Raw genomic sequence first — 16497 nt, 5'->3', positions numbered from 1 at the left:
GGGCTAAACGTTACTCCAAATGTTACTCTTGACATACGTAATTCAACGACTGGAGGCAATTTCGAAAACGATTCTGATAACGTCTCGTACCAAAAGAATCGGTGTGTATCTCGATCTGCTTCATCAATGGATATTTGTAAGAACGCCTTCTCGATGTCAGCAATTATCGCAATATGGTAGCACCGAAATCGCAGCAAAATCGACATTAAGTCAGCCAATAAATTCTCACCTGGGCTTAGATGGTCATTAAGGGAAGCGAGGTCATTTTCACTTGACGATGCGTCGAAAACAATACGCATTTTCGTTGTTGTTTTGTCTTCTCTGTATACTGGTCGATGAGGCATATAATAAGCGATTTGATCATTATGATTAGCTAATACGCGCTCCGCGATTCCGGCATTAAGGAGTTCTCTGATACCGCAGTCGTACTCAATTAATTTTTCGCGATTTTTCATTAGTTTAATCGTTAGCCCACGGAGCCGGTTCAGTGCATTCGATTTGTTATTATGTAAAGTCTCTTTCGGAATCTTCCATGGCAAACTCACCGAATAGCGCATTACTATTTTTTCGATTTGCACGTCGTGCACAGCGGATGCGTTTTCATTATAAACTGCGATACCGATAGCTTCTAAGTCCCAAAACTTGGTAACATCAACTTGCTCTTCGCGATTCTCAATTATGCTTAACGCGCACTTAGAATTCTCATTGTAGCCGCAGCAGCCTTGTATGGTCCATCCAAAGAAAGTATCTACTGCCACTAAATTCTCACCGATATTATCGTTAGTATCCAGGTGAAATTTCCAATAGTTATCTTGGCCAATTAGAAGATTAATGCCACCAATTAAGTTTTCGCTAGATATTCTTTTAATTTTGCTTGCAAATGCATAAACGAGCGACCCTCGAAGCGCGGCTCGGGTAAAACGTCCGCGCATATTATCGGCACCACGGAAGCACATATTTCAATCATCTGGTCCGAATATTGACTTTGCACTTTGACATTTACGCGTCTCAACCGAGTTAACTGCTTTCGCTGGTTATTTTCACCGAATGCAAATATGCGGGCTTGGTCGTAACCGACGGTTGTTAGTTTTAGGTAATTCGCCAAAGATTCGCTCACGTAGGTGCCTTGACTGCCATTGTCCATTATTATTCGTGAAAGCACTCTTTTAGTTTCGCTCGACAAAATGGCTTTCGCGGTTTGCAAATAAATATCATTACTTTCCGGACGCGCTACCGAATGTAATGTAGTGGAGGTACTATTTACCACCGCGACCGAACTGCTGGAGGTCTGGTGCTCTCCCAACGGAGGAATAGCAGTTTCATATCTTTTAGTTTTAGCTTCGCACAATGGCGTTATATGTCGGCCATTACAGTTGTTGCATTTCAGCCATTGATTTTTGCAAAACTTCGAACTGTGATTAGGCTTAGCGAAACGATAACACCTACCTTCTCGCTTTAATATATGTTTTCGCTGTTCGATGTCCATGTTTTCTTTGCAATCTTTTATGTCGTGATTTGATCGTTTACAAAAAATACACGGCTTGCGAACTACATTTGTACTGGTATATAAGCCCACAGCGGTTCCGTTAACTATTTTTGTGTTTTTACGCTCTGCGTCGCTCCTTTTGTTTTCTGCTTCTGGCTTTTTCCAGCGCTTCAACTTCCAGTTTTATAAACTCCAGCAACTTTGTTATTTGCTCACTATCAACGGCACTCTCTTGCTCTTTGTCGATAACTGTAGAGTTCAAAAGCTTATTTGAGGCTCTCCCTTTTGATTTATGAAACTCAATGCGCAACTCCGCAGGTATAGCTTTCAGAAGAACGGAGTTTACCATTATGTTGTACTGCGACGAGGGAACTTCCAATGCAGTGAGCGATCTCATTGTGGATGTTGTTTCATTATACAAGAACCGCAAACCTTTCACATCACTCGCTGAATGTACCATTTTTACGCTCAGAATCTTTTGTATATACTTCTCGATCATTTTGTCTTTGTCGCCGTATTCTTCAAGCAGAAGTTGAATTGCATCTTTGTAGCAATTCTCCGTTGGCATAAATCCCGCTATAGTCGATGCTGCCTTACCTACGAGGGCTTCGCATAAGTAGTTAAATTTCGAGGCTACGTCCAATTTTGGATTTTCGTGTATAGCGTGCTTATATTGTTCCCAGAAGAGTAACCAGTTTTCCAATTTTCCATCAAATTTCTTGAGCTCCATCGGCTTTAGTTTTGCTCCTCGATAATCGGCATGCTCACCGCCATTGGCCGATTCTTGGATCTTTCGAGAATCCGCTGCTGACAAACGCTGTAATTTAAATTCCAGTTTCGCTATAATGCTTACAGCTTTGTCGTCATACTCAAATACCGTTTCCAGCTCCCTTTCTTTTTCGTCATCGCCAAGGACTGCTAATGTCGCTTCATCTACCCTTTTTAATTTTTCGTGAACGTTTTTTATACGCTCAAGATAATTATTAAGGGCGTCCACCAAATTATCGACTTCACCTTCTGCAGCAGCCCTTAATTGGCCTTCTGCCGCATTGCAGAGTTTGGTCAGTTGGGTTCTGCAAGTTGCGCGATAAACTAAGTCCATTTTTCAAAGAAGTCGCTTCCTAGCTCGCACGAAAAATATTCTCCGCTAAAATTATAAAAATTAAGAATATTCACAGCCGTCCCTGGTTTCGGCACCATGTGAAAAAACGTTTGCTATACAAACCACGTGAACCGTATTAAAGAAAAGACGGCTGTATGCTGCGAGTGTGAATTTATTACTAACTCAAGTAAAGCCACCAATTCAACAGGAAAGCTCTTAGCCTCTCTCAAAATAAAGTAATTAGTTACAGTTATTAATTGACAATTACAAAGTACTTACTGAGTGTTGTAGGTCTTGATCCAATTTTATACAGAACATCGATAATTGCTAGTTGGAGACCGTGCGCAAAGCACAGCTGCTGGTATGGTTCTATAAGCCTTCCGACTTTAATCATCGTACTTGCTCCATCCGTTGTTATAGCTACAATATTTTGGTCAAGATTCAATTGAAAATCAAGTAAACGCTCTTGCAATTTTTCGACACACACTTCAGCTGTCATTGAACATTTATAACGAACTAGACCCAAGTTCCAAAATTTTGATTTGGAAAATATGTTAATGTTTAAATAATGTTTATTTGAGATGGACGTCCACTCATCAAATACCAAGCTAAATCTTTCACCGTCTCTATAAAATTTTTGAATTTCTTCCACAACGTTCTTTTGAATACCTTTCTGGTAATTAAGCACCATACTTCGAATCGTCTCCCGCGATCTAGGTACGTGGAAACCGTTTGAAATCATCAATTGTCGCAAGTCAGCCGACTTAACAAATGCTGAAAAGGTAAATCCGTCGACTGCAGTCATTCGCGCTAAGTCTCAAGAGTATTTTGAGCTTTACTTGGAAAAAAGTTTACAATCTTTTGCTGCTTGCCAGGAACATGCTCGGGCGACTCATCACGTTCATCTCCCTTAGGCACAATGTTTGAATTGTGTGTTTTTAAATGCGTGTGTAAGCCCTTAGTGGATCCACCTTTCGTTTGTAAGATTTTGTTGCACTTTTTGCATTTGGCTACCTCACTTTTGTCTCTAGTAACCAAATAATGATACCATACCGACTTGGCATCGTTTGCCTTTGTTTCGTGTGGAACGAATGCTGTAAAAAGGCAATCAATTTAAAAACTCAAATGTAATGTGGGTTTTACTTACACTGAGCATTTGAGCAACTGGCGGTTTCACTCATAATCCCTTCTGATTTTTAGCTTTGTACAAAATCCTTAATTGAATTTACGAAATTATTAAGCAATAGTTCTGTGAAAATCAGCTGTTGCATATATTTTCAGTTGACAATGTGGCACACTCATAGCTTTTAGCAGGGCAAAAAGGGGAAATTTTATGTTGAACTAACCGGCCATTTACACGATCAAGAGATTGCTTTCAAGTTGCAATTTTAAGCATCTTGAAACTGAAACTGACTCAAGTTGCGTGCAGCTACGTCGAAGCTGTCAATTCTAATGAATTTTAACAAGCAGTATGTGTGATCAACTTGAAAACAAATTCTTGATCATGTACCTGCACAGTAAATGTTAACCAGCAGAATGTTAACCAACAGAACAGCAGAAGTCGATTAAGTAACATTTTTGAGCTAACTGTAAAAATATAAGTACATATACATATACATATATGGTTAAACTCACAGCTTTTAATACACTAGTAAATGATTTTTTTAACCTCATTTGTAAAAATTTTTGAACAATAAAAGCTTACTCCGTTCGACTGAATGAGTTGATTTATTTGTAAATATTACCAAATGATGCAGTGTTCAATTCAAATCAATTTACGCCATATTATATAACTGAAATATAACAAGTTTCTTGGAAATTTAAAAGATTTTATTTTAATAAAATTTTGTAATAAACAAGTTCTTACTTTCAATCCGATATTTAAAAATGGTCGGGAACCCGGGATTAATACAAGCAAATCNACAAGTAAATCCCGGGATTTTCGGGACCTGAAAAACACCGGGATCCCGGGATTGGCATCCCTAGTGGGAATGTCTTGGGGTAAAATCGGCTGAGTTGATGTGGCAAGATGTCGCTGAGATAGAGTAATCGTGTTCGTGGTAGACTCTTGCGCTGGTTTCGATGGTTGAGTCGTCGTTTGCGGCGGATCGTCGATATTATCAGATTCGATGAACGCCGGTTTAAGCCTGTCGATGGAGATGTTGATTTTATCGCGGTTTATTTTAACTGTGAAGTGCTTATTTTGTCTGGCCACTACAAGATATGGTCCATCATATGGTGGTTGAAGCGCCGCCCGTATCTTGTCGTTTCGCGCAAACACATGGGTTGCGTCCGCTAGCTGCTTGAACACGAATGGTTTGGTTTTGTCGTGGTTTGCTGTGAGGGTTGGACGTATGTCTTGCATTACATCGGCAAGTTGTTTTGCGAACTCGGACTGTGGTTGAGGACGGCATTCGTCAAAAAACTCTCCCGGCAAGCGTAGTGTCGTGCCGTAGACGAGCTGAGCGGCTGTTGTACCGATGTCCGGCGTAAATGCGGAGCGCAATCCGAGCATGATCATCGGTAATCGATTTGGCCAATCATACTTTTTTTGACACATGATGGATGCTTTGAGCGATCGATGCCATCGTTCCACGATGCCATTTGCTTGTGGGTGATACGCTGTCGTACGGAGGTGGGTGATGCCGAGCATGCGAGACAATTCATTGAACAAGTGTGACTCGAATTGCCTGCCTTGGTCGGTAGTGATGCGCGCTGGGATGCCAAAACGTGCAAACCAGATACTTACAAGTTTTTTCGCGACCGTCTCTGCTGTCATGTCCCTGAGCGGTACTGCCTCTGGCCATCGAGTGTATCGGTCGACAATTGTGAGACAGTACAGGTATCTCCCGGCCTGTGGGAGAGGACCAATAAGGTCGACATTGATGTGCTCGAACCTCTGCGAGGGTAACGCTATTGTTTGTAGTGGTGAGCGAACATGCCGGCTGACCTTTGCTCTTTGGCAGCTGGTACATCGTAGGACGAAATCGGAGATGTCTTTACCCTTATTGGGCCAAACGAAACGAGATTTTACTAGCTTAGTGGTAGCGCGCACCCCGCCATGAGAAAGACTGTGCATCTTGCTGTTGATGACTTTACGGTATGATCGCGGTATAAATGGACGAGCCCTTGCTGTTGCGATGTCGCACTAGATTGTAACGTTTGTGCCAGGTATACGAATTTGTTTTAGCTGAAGTGACGTTTGATTGCTATTCAAAAATCCTTTTATTTCCTGGCAGTCTAACTGGGCTTCGGCGATTTTATTGTAGTCTATTGTTGTTGCTTCTATAGCTTCAATGCGTGAGAGCGCATCGGCTGTAGTGTTTTTTGGACGCCCGAAACGTGGATGATATTGGTCGTGAATTGGCTGACGAAATCTAATTGGCGTATCTGGCGGTGCGAAGCCTTGTCAGGTTTTTGGGCAAAAGCGTAAGTCAATGGCTTGTGGTCCGTGCGTACTTCGAACGTCCTTCCTTCGAGAATGCCTCGAAAATGTTTGATTTCCAGGTACACCGCCAGCAGTTCCCTGTCATAAGTGCTGTATCTTTGTTGTGTCTCTGTTAGTTTAAGGCTGAAAAACCCCATCGGCTGAAACTCGTTGTTGACAATTTGGTGTAGTACGGCACCAACGGCTGTGCTGCTGGCGTCCGTACTAAGCGAGGTGCGTGCATTCGGCGCTGGGTGTACCAAAAGTGCTGCATTCTCGAGCTGCTTTTTGCACTCGTTGAAGTGGTGAATTTTGTCGTCGGTCCAGTTGATTGGGGGGTTGTGTCGTTTCTCTTGTGGCCTGGTATTAATTGAACGAGCGGTGCTTGGTGCTGTACTGCGTGTGGGAGGAATCGACGATAAAAATTTACCATTGCCAAAAATCGACGCAGTTCTTTGGAGATTTTAGGGAGTGGAAGGTTTATGATGCCTTGCACTTTGGTTGGTAAGGGCTTGAAGCCCTCGGAGGTAAACGTGTGCCCGAGGAACTCGATGCTTGCTTTTGCGAACACACACTTCGCCGGGTTTATCGTGACATTATGTTGTCGGAGAAGTTCGAAAACCTTCCGCAGGTGAACTTTGTGCTGGCGCGTATCATCGGAGGCGATGCAGACGTTGTCAATGTAGACGAAAACGAAATCGAGTCCACGGAAGACTGCGTACATAAACCGCTGGATCGTCTGGGCGGCATTGCAAAGACCGAACGTCATGCGCGTAAACTCGAAGAGGCCAAAGGGCGTTGTTATCGCCGTCTTTGGGTATATCGGAAGGTTCTATCGCGATCTGATGATACGCTCAGTTGAGGTCGACTTTCCTGAAGACCTTTTGGTACAAGAAGTGCGTAAAATCTTGGATGTGAGGCAGCGGGTACCGGTCTGGTACTGTTCGCGCGTTGAGCGCGCGATAGTCGCCACACGGGCGCCATTCGCCATTTGCCTTTCGTACTAAATGCAAGGGAGAAGCGTATACGCTTTTCGATGGGCGACAGGTTCCGAGCTTGATTAGGTACTCGAACTCGTCCCTCGCAGCTTTGAACTTGTCTGGGGTAAGACGCCTCGGCTTGGTAAAAACCGGCGCTGCCTTTGTCTCGATGCAGTGCCTGACACCTGTTTGATCTGCCGCTGGTCATGACGTGTTGAGATGTGTGATTTCTTGGAACTCGCGGAGCAAATCTGCGACCTCGGATGATTCGTCGTACGTCTTGATACATGTGAACCCTTCAAGGCTGCAAACGCCTGCCCGAGACAATGTTGTTGTGTCGATCAATTTTGATTTTGCTACATCGACGACCAAGTTGAAGTATTTGAGGAAATCGATTCCGATGATTGCGTGTTTGGTGTCGGCTACCACGAAACTCCACGTGAAAGCACGTCGAAGGCCGAGGTCAAGCGTTCGTCGGGTAGCGCCGTAGGTTTTAATGGTGGTGCCGTTGGCTGCGAAAAGCGGATTATGTGCACACTTTGACGAACGACATGCTCTTGTTGAGGGTACCACCGACACCTCCGCGCCGGTGTCAATCAGAAATTGTTCGCCCGTTTTAGCGTCTTTAATAAAAAGTCGGTTAGAGTTTGAGAGATTTTCGGCTTTTACCTGGAGTTCGTATTGACGTTGTTTCACCCTATGGCTGTTGAACTGTCTTATTGTCGGGAGTTTGCTCGATGTTGTCTCTTTCCCGAAACTCAAGCTTTTGAGCTTCGGTTGAAATTAGTTTTTTGCTGCTTCTGACGGTTTGTGAAAGTCGCACGGGCTTAAGCACTTACGGGCTTGAGTACCGTACTCTCGATGATACCAGCAAGTAGGTGCTTGCTGCCTGCTAGCGCTGCGGTGTGGTGTGTTAGAACGTTTAGCGGCGGCTTGGGAGCGTTCTCGCTGACGGCTACGGCTTGAGGGCAAAAGTTGGTCGAGTTTCTTATTGATGGCATCGAGCAGGGCGTCTTGCTTTTTTACATGTTTTTCGAGTGTTACCACTCGTTCATCGGATGTTTCGATTACGGCGACGTAGGGCTTCGAAAATGTTGAAATGCCAGCGTCACGGCTTAAAGCGTCTAGAACTGCGTCGGCGGTAATTGCATTTGTTTAAGCCAATACTGCTGGATAACTGATTCGTCCTTGGTGGCGTTTGTACGCTGCATCTGGCTGAGCAACTGACTGGGTTTTCCGTCGCCTATTTAGTTGGATCCCAGTTAACTTGTCCAGACGTGCCATTGCTGAGTCACTAAGTTTCTGTATATATTGCCTTTTTTAGTGTCGAATATGGGGCCACGGTTGGTTGTGAGCGAACTAAGTCGAACACTTGGTCGAGAATATAATCCTCTGCATGCGCGATTATGGCTGTGTATTTATCCTTTTCCTTGCGCACACCAAATCCATGAAGCTCAAACCAAGCGTCGATTTTTATAAACCACGATCCCACTTGAAATTTGTAATTGAGCTTGGGAAACGGCAACTTACCAAAAACTGAATTTATTTGCGGTGTATCGTTGCAGTCGACGCTTGCACTGGCGCCTATGCTGCCGCTACCACTGCCATCTTGGTATATTAGTACATTTTACTTATTCCATGGCAGTATTGCCATGTTTCTACTATTTTGTACTTATTGCTATTACACAGTGATTACACTACTACAGCTCGGCCAATCTGACCTAAATGATCGGCCCGATCATACGTTACAAACTAAATATATATATGCTTACAGACTATTTCTACGTCTATTCTTAAGTGTTGCGTTCAGTCATATACCCGTGCCCTTCTCTGCTCTTCCATGGTTTAATGTGACATGCCTCGATTATACTCTTGTATGGTATTTGAGTAATTTGCCCATTTTCAATGTCCCTTACCACATACCGGTCATTAGGAAGTTTCTTATGGACTAAGTACAGCCCCTTAAACTTGGGCAGAAGCTTCTTGTTAACGCCTACGTTTGTGTCTATATTTTTGATCACCACGAAATCGCCTTCTTGAAACGAGTTTACCCTTACGTTCTTCTGCTCACTTCGATCTCAGTTATACTTTTGCAATTTTTGTATACTTTCTTCACCGCCGTTGCGTATTTTCTCTAAATCCCTCCCCACGGGCCTGAAATGTACTCGTCCAGATATTCTGCGAGTTTATCTATAGTTTCACCACGTTGTTTGACGCCGAACAATGCCTGGCTTGGTGTTACCCCAATCGATCTATTTGTCGAGTTATTTAGTGCGAATTCTATCTTATTTAACTGTTTCACCCAATCTGAATGAGTTACCGGGTCACTGAGTTTTGCCAACATGCCTATTAAGCTTCGGTTTACCCTTTCTACTTGCCCATTTGCCTGCGGGGAATGTACTGCTACTTTTATGTGGGTTATATTTTTATTTTCTATATATTCTTCGAATTCTTTTGATGTAAAACAACTACCTCTATCTGTTATACATCTTTGAGGCCGACTATAGTATTCAAAATATTTATTAAGTGCAGCGATCACTTCTTTGGTGCTTGTCGTTAAGACTGGGTACAATTTCACCTATTTGGTAAATGCATCGATTATTACCAAAATGTGCTTTCGCTTCGATTGCAAAGACGGAAGTGGGCCTAAATGGTCTAAATGTATTGTGTGAAAAGGTTTTGGATGCTTTGGAATATTGTGTAGCTGTCTTGCGTTTGGGTTGCTAGGGGCGGAGTACATAATACATTTTAGGCAATTCTGTTTAAAATTATTTATTTTATTTTTCATATTTGGGAACCAGTAGTTCATCCTAATTTTTTGGTAACACTTTTCGACACCTTGATGCCCTAACTGCTCGTGTGTGTTTCTCATTATTTCGTTTTCGAGTTCTTTCGAAACATATAATTTTAGAGTGTCGTTGTCTTACCTATATATAACGCCATTTTCCATGGCAAAGTTTTTCATATTCTCATTTTCCAACTTATTTTTCAGATTCACTATATCTTCATCTCGAGACTGCAAAATTTGTAGTTGAAAGTCTAAGTCTTCGCTATTGATTACCCCTATTATATTTTCGCAGTCGAAATCATTTCTGCTAAGTGCGTCTACGTGTGGCATTCTTGTGCCCGCTCTATGAGATATCGAGTAGTTATAATTCTCTAATTCCAAAGCCCATCTTGCTATTCGACTGTTCACCAATTTTTTGTTAATTGTCAACCTTAACGAGTTACAGTCGGTCAATATTTTGAACTTAATGCCTTCTAAATATACTCGGAATCGGCGTAGTGCGTAAATTATAGCTAGTGTTTCTAATTCAAAGCTGTGGTATCTACTCTCAGCATCGGATGTTCTTTTCGAAAAATATGCTACAGGGTGTAATTGGCCGTCATCCTGTCTTTGTAACAATATTGCGCCGAAGCCGTGAGCACTAGCGTCGCAATGCAGTTCTGTCTCCCTAGCATGGTTGTATATGGCCAGCACTGGACTTGATACCAACTTTTCCTTAAGCTGTCGGCAGGCGTGGACACATTCTTCATTAAAATTAAAGGCTTTGTTTTTCTTAAGAAGGTCGTATAGTGGGCGAGCTAATGTTGAAAATGATTGGACAAATTTTCTGAAGTATGAGCATAACCCAATAAACGCCTGCAGTTCCCGTTGGTTCTTGGGAGTTGGGTAGTTTGTTACAGCCTTTATGTGGGCTTCGGAGGGGCGTATACCGGCTTTTGACACGTAACCTAAGTACTCAATTTCACTATATGCAAATTTACATTTGCTTAATTTTATCTGAAGGCCATACTCGGTTAGTTTCTCTAACACTCTCTTAACTAGATTATAATGGTCGTCTACTCTTTTATTCCCGATGATGATATCATCCATATAAACCATTATTTCGTTTTTCTCAATGAATTCTTTTAAGATTTTAGTTATAAATCTCTGGAAAATGGCTGGTCCATTTTTCAGTCCAAACGGCATTCTCAAGAACTCGTATTGTCCGTTTGGGACCACAAACGAAGTGTGCTTTACTGACTCCCCCGCCATCTTAATCTGGTAAAATCCTGATTTCAGGTCTAATAGAGTAAATATTTTGTTTTCCCCTAGGTACTCTAAGCAGTCTTCTATTAATGGGAGGGGGTAATTATCCCCGACGATCGATTTGTTTAGATTTCAATAATCAATGCACATCCTTGTTTCGCCTGATTTTTTACAACGCTTTTATCAACTTGCAATGTTGTGGCTCCAGAAACTTTCAATGTTGTGGATCCAGAAACTTTCAATGTTGTGTGTCCGACACCATAAAACCTTTGCTTTGCAAAGTTCCTATAAAAAAGTCTAGTGCATAGGGCGACATCTGTAGTGAATAGGGCGAGGTAGATGACATCTAGATGTCGCCCTATGTACTACGTTCGCTACAGCGGAAATAGACGACACGCCATTTCTTCAAAAGTTCCTATAAAAAGTCTAGTGCATAGGGCGACATCTGTAGTGAATAGGGCGAGTTAGATGACATCTAGATGTCGCCCTATGTACTACGTTCGCTACAGCGGAAATAGACGACACGCCATTTCTTTAAATAAAATTAATTGGTGCTCGTTTGTATGTACATACATATGAAAATGCATCTGTGTGCACCTTTCTATTAATATCGTTGAATTATTTTAATATCTATCGCGAAATTTTATACAGACAAGACAAAAAAGTAGAAAATAAATAATATAAAAAAAAACTTTTTAATATACAACGCTTTTATAAATGGACTAAAAAGTAGAAAATAATATTTCTCAGTCCCATAGAATTTGTTTTGATAACTTTTGATTTTGAAATTTTAGCAAAAGTCGTTATAACCAATTTATGAGATTGAAAATGAAAAGCGTGGGGCGCATGCAATACAAAGCATTATATTTAATTGACAATAGGCAAACTACATAACATAGACCTAAAATTTCTTCAGCGAAAGTACAAATTTGAGATCGATTTTAAGCGGTCGTTATTCATATATCCACATACATATGAACATATATTACCCTTCATATCAATTCAGGTGGCTATTATATGCGCCCCTGTGGTGTAGGTCGGCCGCTGTGGTGTAGTGGTAAGCAGTGCGCGCTTCCACTCCACAATGCCTGGGTTCAAACCCTGGTCAAAGCAACATCGCAAAAATATAGAAAAAAGGTTTTTTCTTAACAGCGGTCGTCCCTCGGCAGGCAATGGCAAACCTCCGAGTGTATTTCTGCCATGAAAAACAGCTTCTCATAAAAATACAATCGCCGTTCGGAGTCGGCGTAAAACTGTAGGTCCCTCCGCTTTGTGTGACAACATCAAGGCGCACGCCACAAATCGGAGGAGAAGCTCGGCCAAACACTAACATATGTGTAAGCGCCAATCTATTATATTATTATTATTTATTATATGCGCCCCACGGTTTCCATTTTCAATCTCATAAATTGGTTATAACGACTTTTGCTAAAATTTCCAAATCAAAAGTTATCAAAACAAATTCTATGGGACTGAGAAATATTATTTTCTACTTTTTAGTCCATTTATAAAAGCGTTGTATATTAAAAAGTTTTTTTTTTATATTATTTATTCTTCGTAAGGACAATTGGTGATGCGTAAGGGGATTCACTGTGTAATAATATTTTTCTTAAGCAAATCTTCTATAATTCGAGTAACTTCATTCTTCTCGGCGAAAGATAAGCGCCTAGGTGCACAGAAGGTCGGAGTGTTTGACGTAAGTATAATTCTGGCCTCATAATCAACGGTCGGAAGTTCGATTTGTTCATGCACGTAAGTATTTTTTACCATAAGTCGGAAGTTATCTGCCCAGGCTGAAGGTAACCGAGGATTTATGTCAATTAAATCATTATCCTTTACATCATTTTCGATGTTAAAAATATCGATAAGTTCTGTCTCCGCATTTACAGTACCTGTAACTGAATTAGCCCTACTTTTTTTTCTATCGGAATAGATCTTACGTTCTTCTACGTTCCCAATCGAAATTAAAGAAACTTCTTTCTCTGATTTGGGTGTGGTTTTATTTAAATTAACGAATACATTTTTATACACTAGACTAATGTTAAACGACTTCATAAAGTCTCTCCCCAACAATAACGGGAAGGGCAATTCATTGTCGGCCAATATGTAGATTTTCAAGTATTTCACTGTGTTTTGAAATATAATTAGTACAAAGATACACCCGCAGGGTTTTACATTGGCCCTTCCGACACCTCTAACCGTACGCATTTTTTGGTCGTACTCGTACTTCACCTTGGCCGGAATGGACGATTGTCGCACAAAACTACATGGGCTGCCCGTGTCAAGCAGAGAAGAAAAGCAAACATAATGAGGACGATCACGGTTTAGACTGAATGCAACACTTACCATTTCCTTAAAATGTACTGCTTTGTAGTCGCCGTCCTCTTCCACTGCTGCTACGACCTTAAGTGGGCAGTTCCTAAATAGGTGGTCCTTTGCCCCGCACTTAAAACAGGAACCCCGTTCACGCCTCTTTTCCTTGCAGTCGATCGAGTAGTGGCCATACCTGGAACAGTTGTAACACCTTACTTGTACCTCGCCCCCGCTTGCGATTGAAGGGCTCCGTTTGTTGTAGCTTGCCATTAGTAGCCGCTCGTACTGCGGAATCAACTTCTTCAGTTTTTCGATGGTTGTGACGCCGCTGAAGACAAGGGTTTTTGTTGATTTGTCTCTCAATCCGTCTATGATAAATTCGACTAGTTCGTGCTCCCCGATCGGAGCCGATTGCGCCAGCTCCTGCATAGACAACACGTAGTGTCCCAACGTCTCTGACTTCTCCCATACGCGTGTTTCCAGTTGGTGGAAGAGGTCCTTCACGCTGAGTGGCTTTTTAAACTCACTTATGAGTCCAGCTTTCAGTTCGGCCCACGTGTTGATGCGGCTTATGCGCAAAACAATTTGGGCGCTTCCCGTAAGAAGACGTCGAGCGATGATCATTCTCGATTCTTCGTTGCAGGCGTAAGCACTGGTTGTGTCGTCGAACTCGGCGATCCACTTTTCGACGTTTATTTTGTTGTCGCCACTGAAGTTCGGAAGTGTTTTTTCAATCTCGCTTAAGTTCATCGGAAGGGTGCGGTTTACTCTGCCCGCTCCAAGTTTGTTGATCTCCGCTTCTAGCTGTAAGATACGTAACCGTTTTTCTAGGCGTTCTTCCATAGCGGTTAATTCGCTGTCATCGTCTGAACGGTTTCTATGAACCGCGTGGTCTGCGCCGGCGTTCGCAGCCGCCGCCTCAGTTGTTACTCCACGTTGGCCGCACATCACCGCCGCTATAGCTTCACGTTTGTCGCTCCCGAACGCTGCCGTCGATATCGGTGATTGGCGCTCCTCCACTGCTGATTCGCCAACCTCTGCCCGGACAATTTCGCGTTGTTTGTCAGCCGTCGCTGCTGCTGAGTTGCGCTGAGTCTGGCCGTTATTAACGGTTCTATTGGCGTCTTGCATTGCCGGCGACTTTGCCGTTTGGTTGGCGTCGCCTTGTGCCGTTGCGCCTACCGTTGTTGCTAACAATCCCCGTAGTTGGGTTAAAGTGGCCGTTGGCGGAAACTCCACGCCCATGTCCTCCAGGGCAGTTGCGATCTCCTTCCTTTGCATCAGTTCACTCATTTTCCGTTTTTAATTAATTTTTTGAAACTTAAGTCGCGAGCTCGGATTCTTTGCACACCTGATGCTGTAGCCGACACACAATGGAATGGCGTTTATTCGTTGGCGGTATTGCCATCTTGGTATATTAGTACGTTTTACTTATTCCATGGCAGTATTGCCATGTTTCTACTATTTTGTACTTATTGCTATTACACAGTGATTACACTACTACAAAATTAATGTATCAAAAATGACTCTTTACTAATACGCTAATTTACATATGCTGTTCACTGTATGACTATCAAAAATGGAATGTCATGTTCGTCAAGTGTTCAGTCTTCTTTCTCCTGTTGTTCGTCGCCGAATTAAGGTTGCCATCGAACAGTGTTTTCAGCGTGGTCGCCACAAAGGTTTGCTAGTAGTAGTAGTAGTAGTAGTAGTAGTAGTAGTATTATGATTTATTAGTAGCATTCAGATACTCTGTTTACAATACAATAAAATATTTTGGTTATATTCCCAATTTCTTAGTTAAATAAATTTAGATTTAATACAAACAATACATTTTTGTCTAAACAACTTGATATTTCTTTGCTCAATAGTGACAACAACGTTTTCAGTCTCCCTTACAAAAGGTTGCATNTTGTGCCGTTGCGCCTACCGTTGTTGCTAACAATCCCCGTAGTTGGGTTAAAGTGGCCGTTGGCGGAAACTCCACGCCCATGTCCTCCAGGGCAGTTGCGATCTCCTTCCTTTGCATCAGTTCACTCATTTTCCGTTTTTAATTAATTTTTTGAAACTTAAGTCGCGAGCTCGGATTCTTTGCACACCTGATGCTGTAGCCGACACACAATGGAATGGCGTTTATTCGTTGGCGGTATTGCCATCTTGGTATATTAGTACGTTTTACTTATTCCATGGCAGTATTGCCATGTTTCTACTATTTTGTACTTATTGCTATTACACAGTGATTACACTACTACAAAATTAATGTATCAAAAATGACTCTTTACTAATACGCTAATTTACATATGTTGTTCACTGTATGACTATCAAAAATGGAATGTCATGTTCGTCAAGTGTTCAGTCTTCTTTCTCCTGTTGTTCGTCGCCGAATTAAGGTTGCCATCGAACAGTGTTTTCAGCGTGGTCGCCACAAAGGTTTGCTAGTAGTAGTAGTAGTAGTAGTAGTAGTAGTATTATGATTTATTAGTAGCATTCAGATACTCTGTTTACAATACAATACAATATTTTGGTTATATTCCCAATTTCTTAGTTAAATAAATTTAGATTTAATACAAACAATACATTTTTGTCTAAACAACTTGATATTTCTTTGCTCAATAGTGACAACAACGTTTTCAGTCTCCCTTACAAAAGGTTGCATTTAAGCAGGATGTATGAAGGGAAAAATTAAATCAAATTCTTCAAAAATGGTAGCTAAAGAGTACTTTTTTTAATTTAATGGAAACAAATTGCGAACTGCTTAAAAATAAACTGAACTTAATATATATTGGAAAATATTTTAAATTTTTTAGTTTGTGGGCAAAATAAATAAATCAATGGTGTTGTGTCTTTGAGTGCCAGACTGATAATGTCTCTTTAGTGAAGTAAAGCTAATGAGTATCCAGTGTAAGTACAAGTATGGGAGAAAGAGTAGATAAATAATAATAGGGTGGCTAAGTAACAAGTAATTAGACATATGGTAATAGATTAGTATAAGAGATGTAGTTACCATAAGTAGTTATACTTTACATAACATCTCCCTTTTTGTGATTAAGTTTTCATAAATAACGTAAATGGAATTACATATAAAATCAAAAGTATTTCAGTGTAATATAAATCATACATATCAATTTGATTAGATAAAGTTATGTACATTCATGT

General features: G+C 41.5%; 4 protein-coding genes across 4 annotated transcripts; all 4 read right to left on the bottom strand.

The window, feature by feature from the left end:
- Positions 1 to 37: 37 nt before the first annotated feature.
- Positions 38 to 1486, bottom strand: LOC108376370 (uncharacterized; the record flags this gene model as incomplete). The annotated part of the gene is made up of 2 exons (XM_017632572.1): positions 898 to 1486; positions 38 to 811 (listed from the first exon to the last, which is right to left on the bottom strand). Coding segments are annotated over exons 1-2 (1363 nt in total), but the record flags the coding sequence as incomplete, so codon positions are not given.
- A 118-nt stretch (positions 1487 to 1604) lies between these two features.
- On the bottom strand, positions 1605 to 2588 carry LOC108376369 (uncharacterized). The gene has a single exon (XM_017632571.1). It carries the CDS (start codon positions 2586 to 2588, stop codon positions 1605 to 1607), a length of 984 nt encoding a protein of 327 aa, XP_017488060.1.
- A 253-nt stretch (positions 2589 to 2841) lies between these two features.
- Positions 2842 to 5103, bottom strand: LOC108376368 (uncharacterized). Its single transcript, XM_017632570.1, has 3 exons — positions 4601 to 5103; positions 3428 to 3702; positions 2842 to 3362 (listed from the first exon to the last, which is right to left on the bottom strand). Exons 1-3 carry the CDS (start codon positions 5101 to 5103, stop codon positions 2842 to 2844), a joined length of 1299 nt encoding a protein of 432 aa, XP_017488059.1.
- Positions 5104 to 13114: 8011 nt separating this feature from the next.
- Positions 13115 to 14840, bottom strand: LOC108376371 (uncharacterized). Its single transcript, XM_017632573.1, has 2 exons — positions 13375 to 14840; positions 13115 to 13300 (listed from the first exon to the last, which is right to left on the bottom strand). The coding sequence occupies exons 1-2, from the start codon at positions 14632 to 14634 to the stop codon at positions 13292 to 13294; spliced, it is 1269 nt and encodes a 422-aa protein (XP_017488062.1). The 5' UTR covers positions 14635 to 14840; the 3' UTR covers positions 13115 to 13291.
- Between the last annotated feature and the right edge of the window lie 1657 nt (positions 14841 to 16497).

Source organism: Rhagoletis zephyria, unplaced genomic scaffold, assembly GCF_001687245.7.
Source record: "Rhagoletis zephyria isolate East Lansing unplaced genomic scaffold, Rhagoletis_zephyria_1.1 Rzeph_scaffold_10312, whole genome shotgun sequence".
In the NCBI taxonomy this organism is placed as follows: domain Eukaryota; kingdom Metazoa; phylum Arthropoda; class Insecta; order Diptera; family Tephritidae; genus Rhagoletis; species Rhagoletis zephyria.
The sequence above is the reverse complement of the archived record's forward strand: the minus strand, read 5'-3'. Positions and strand labels throughout refer to the sequence as shown.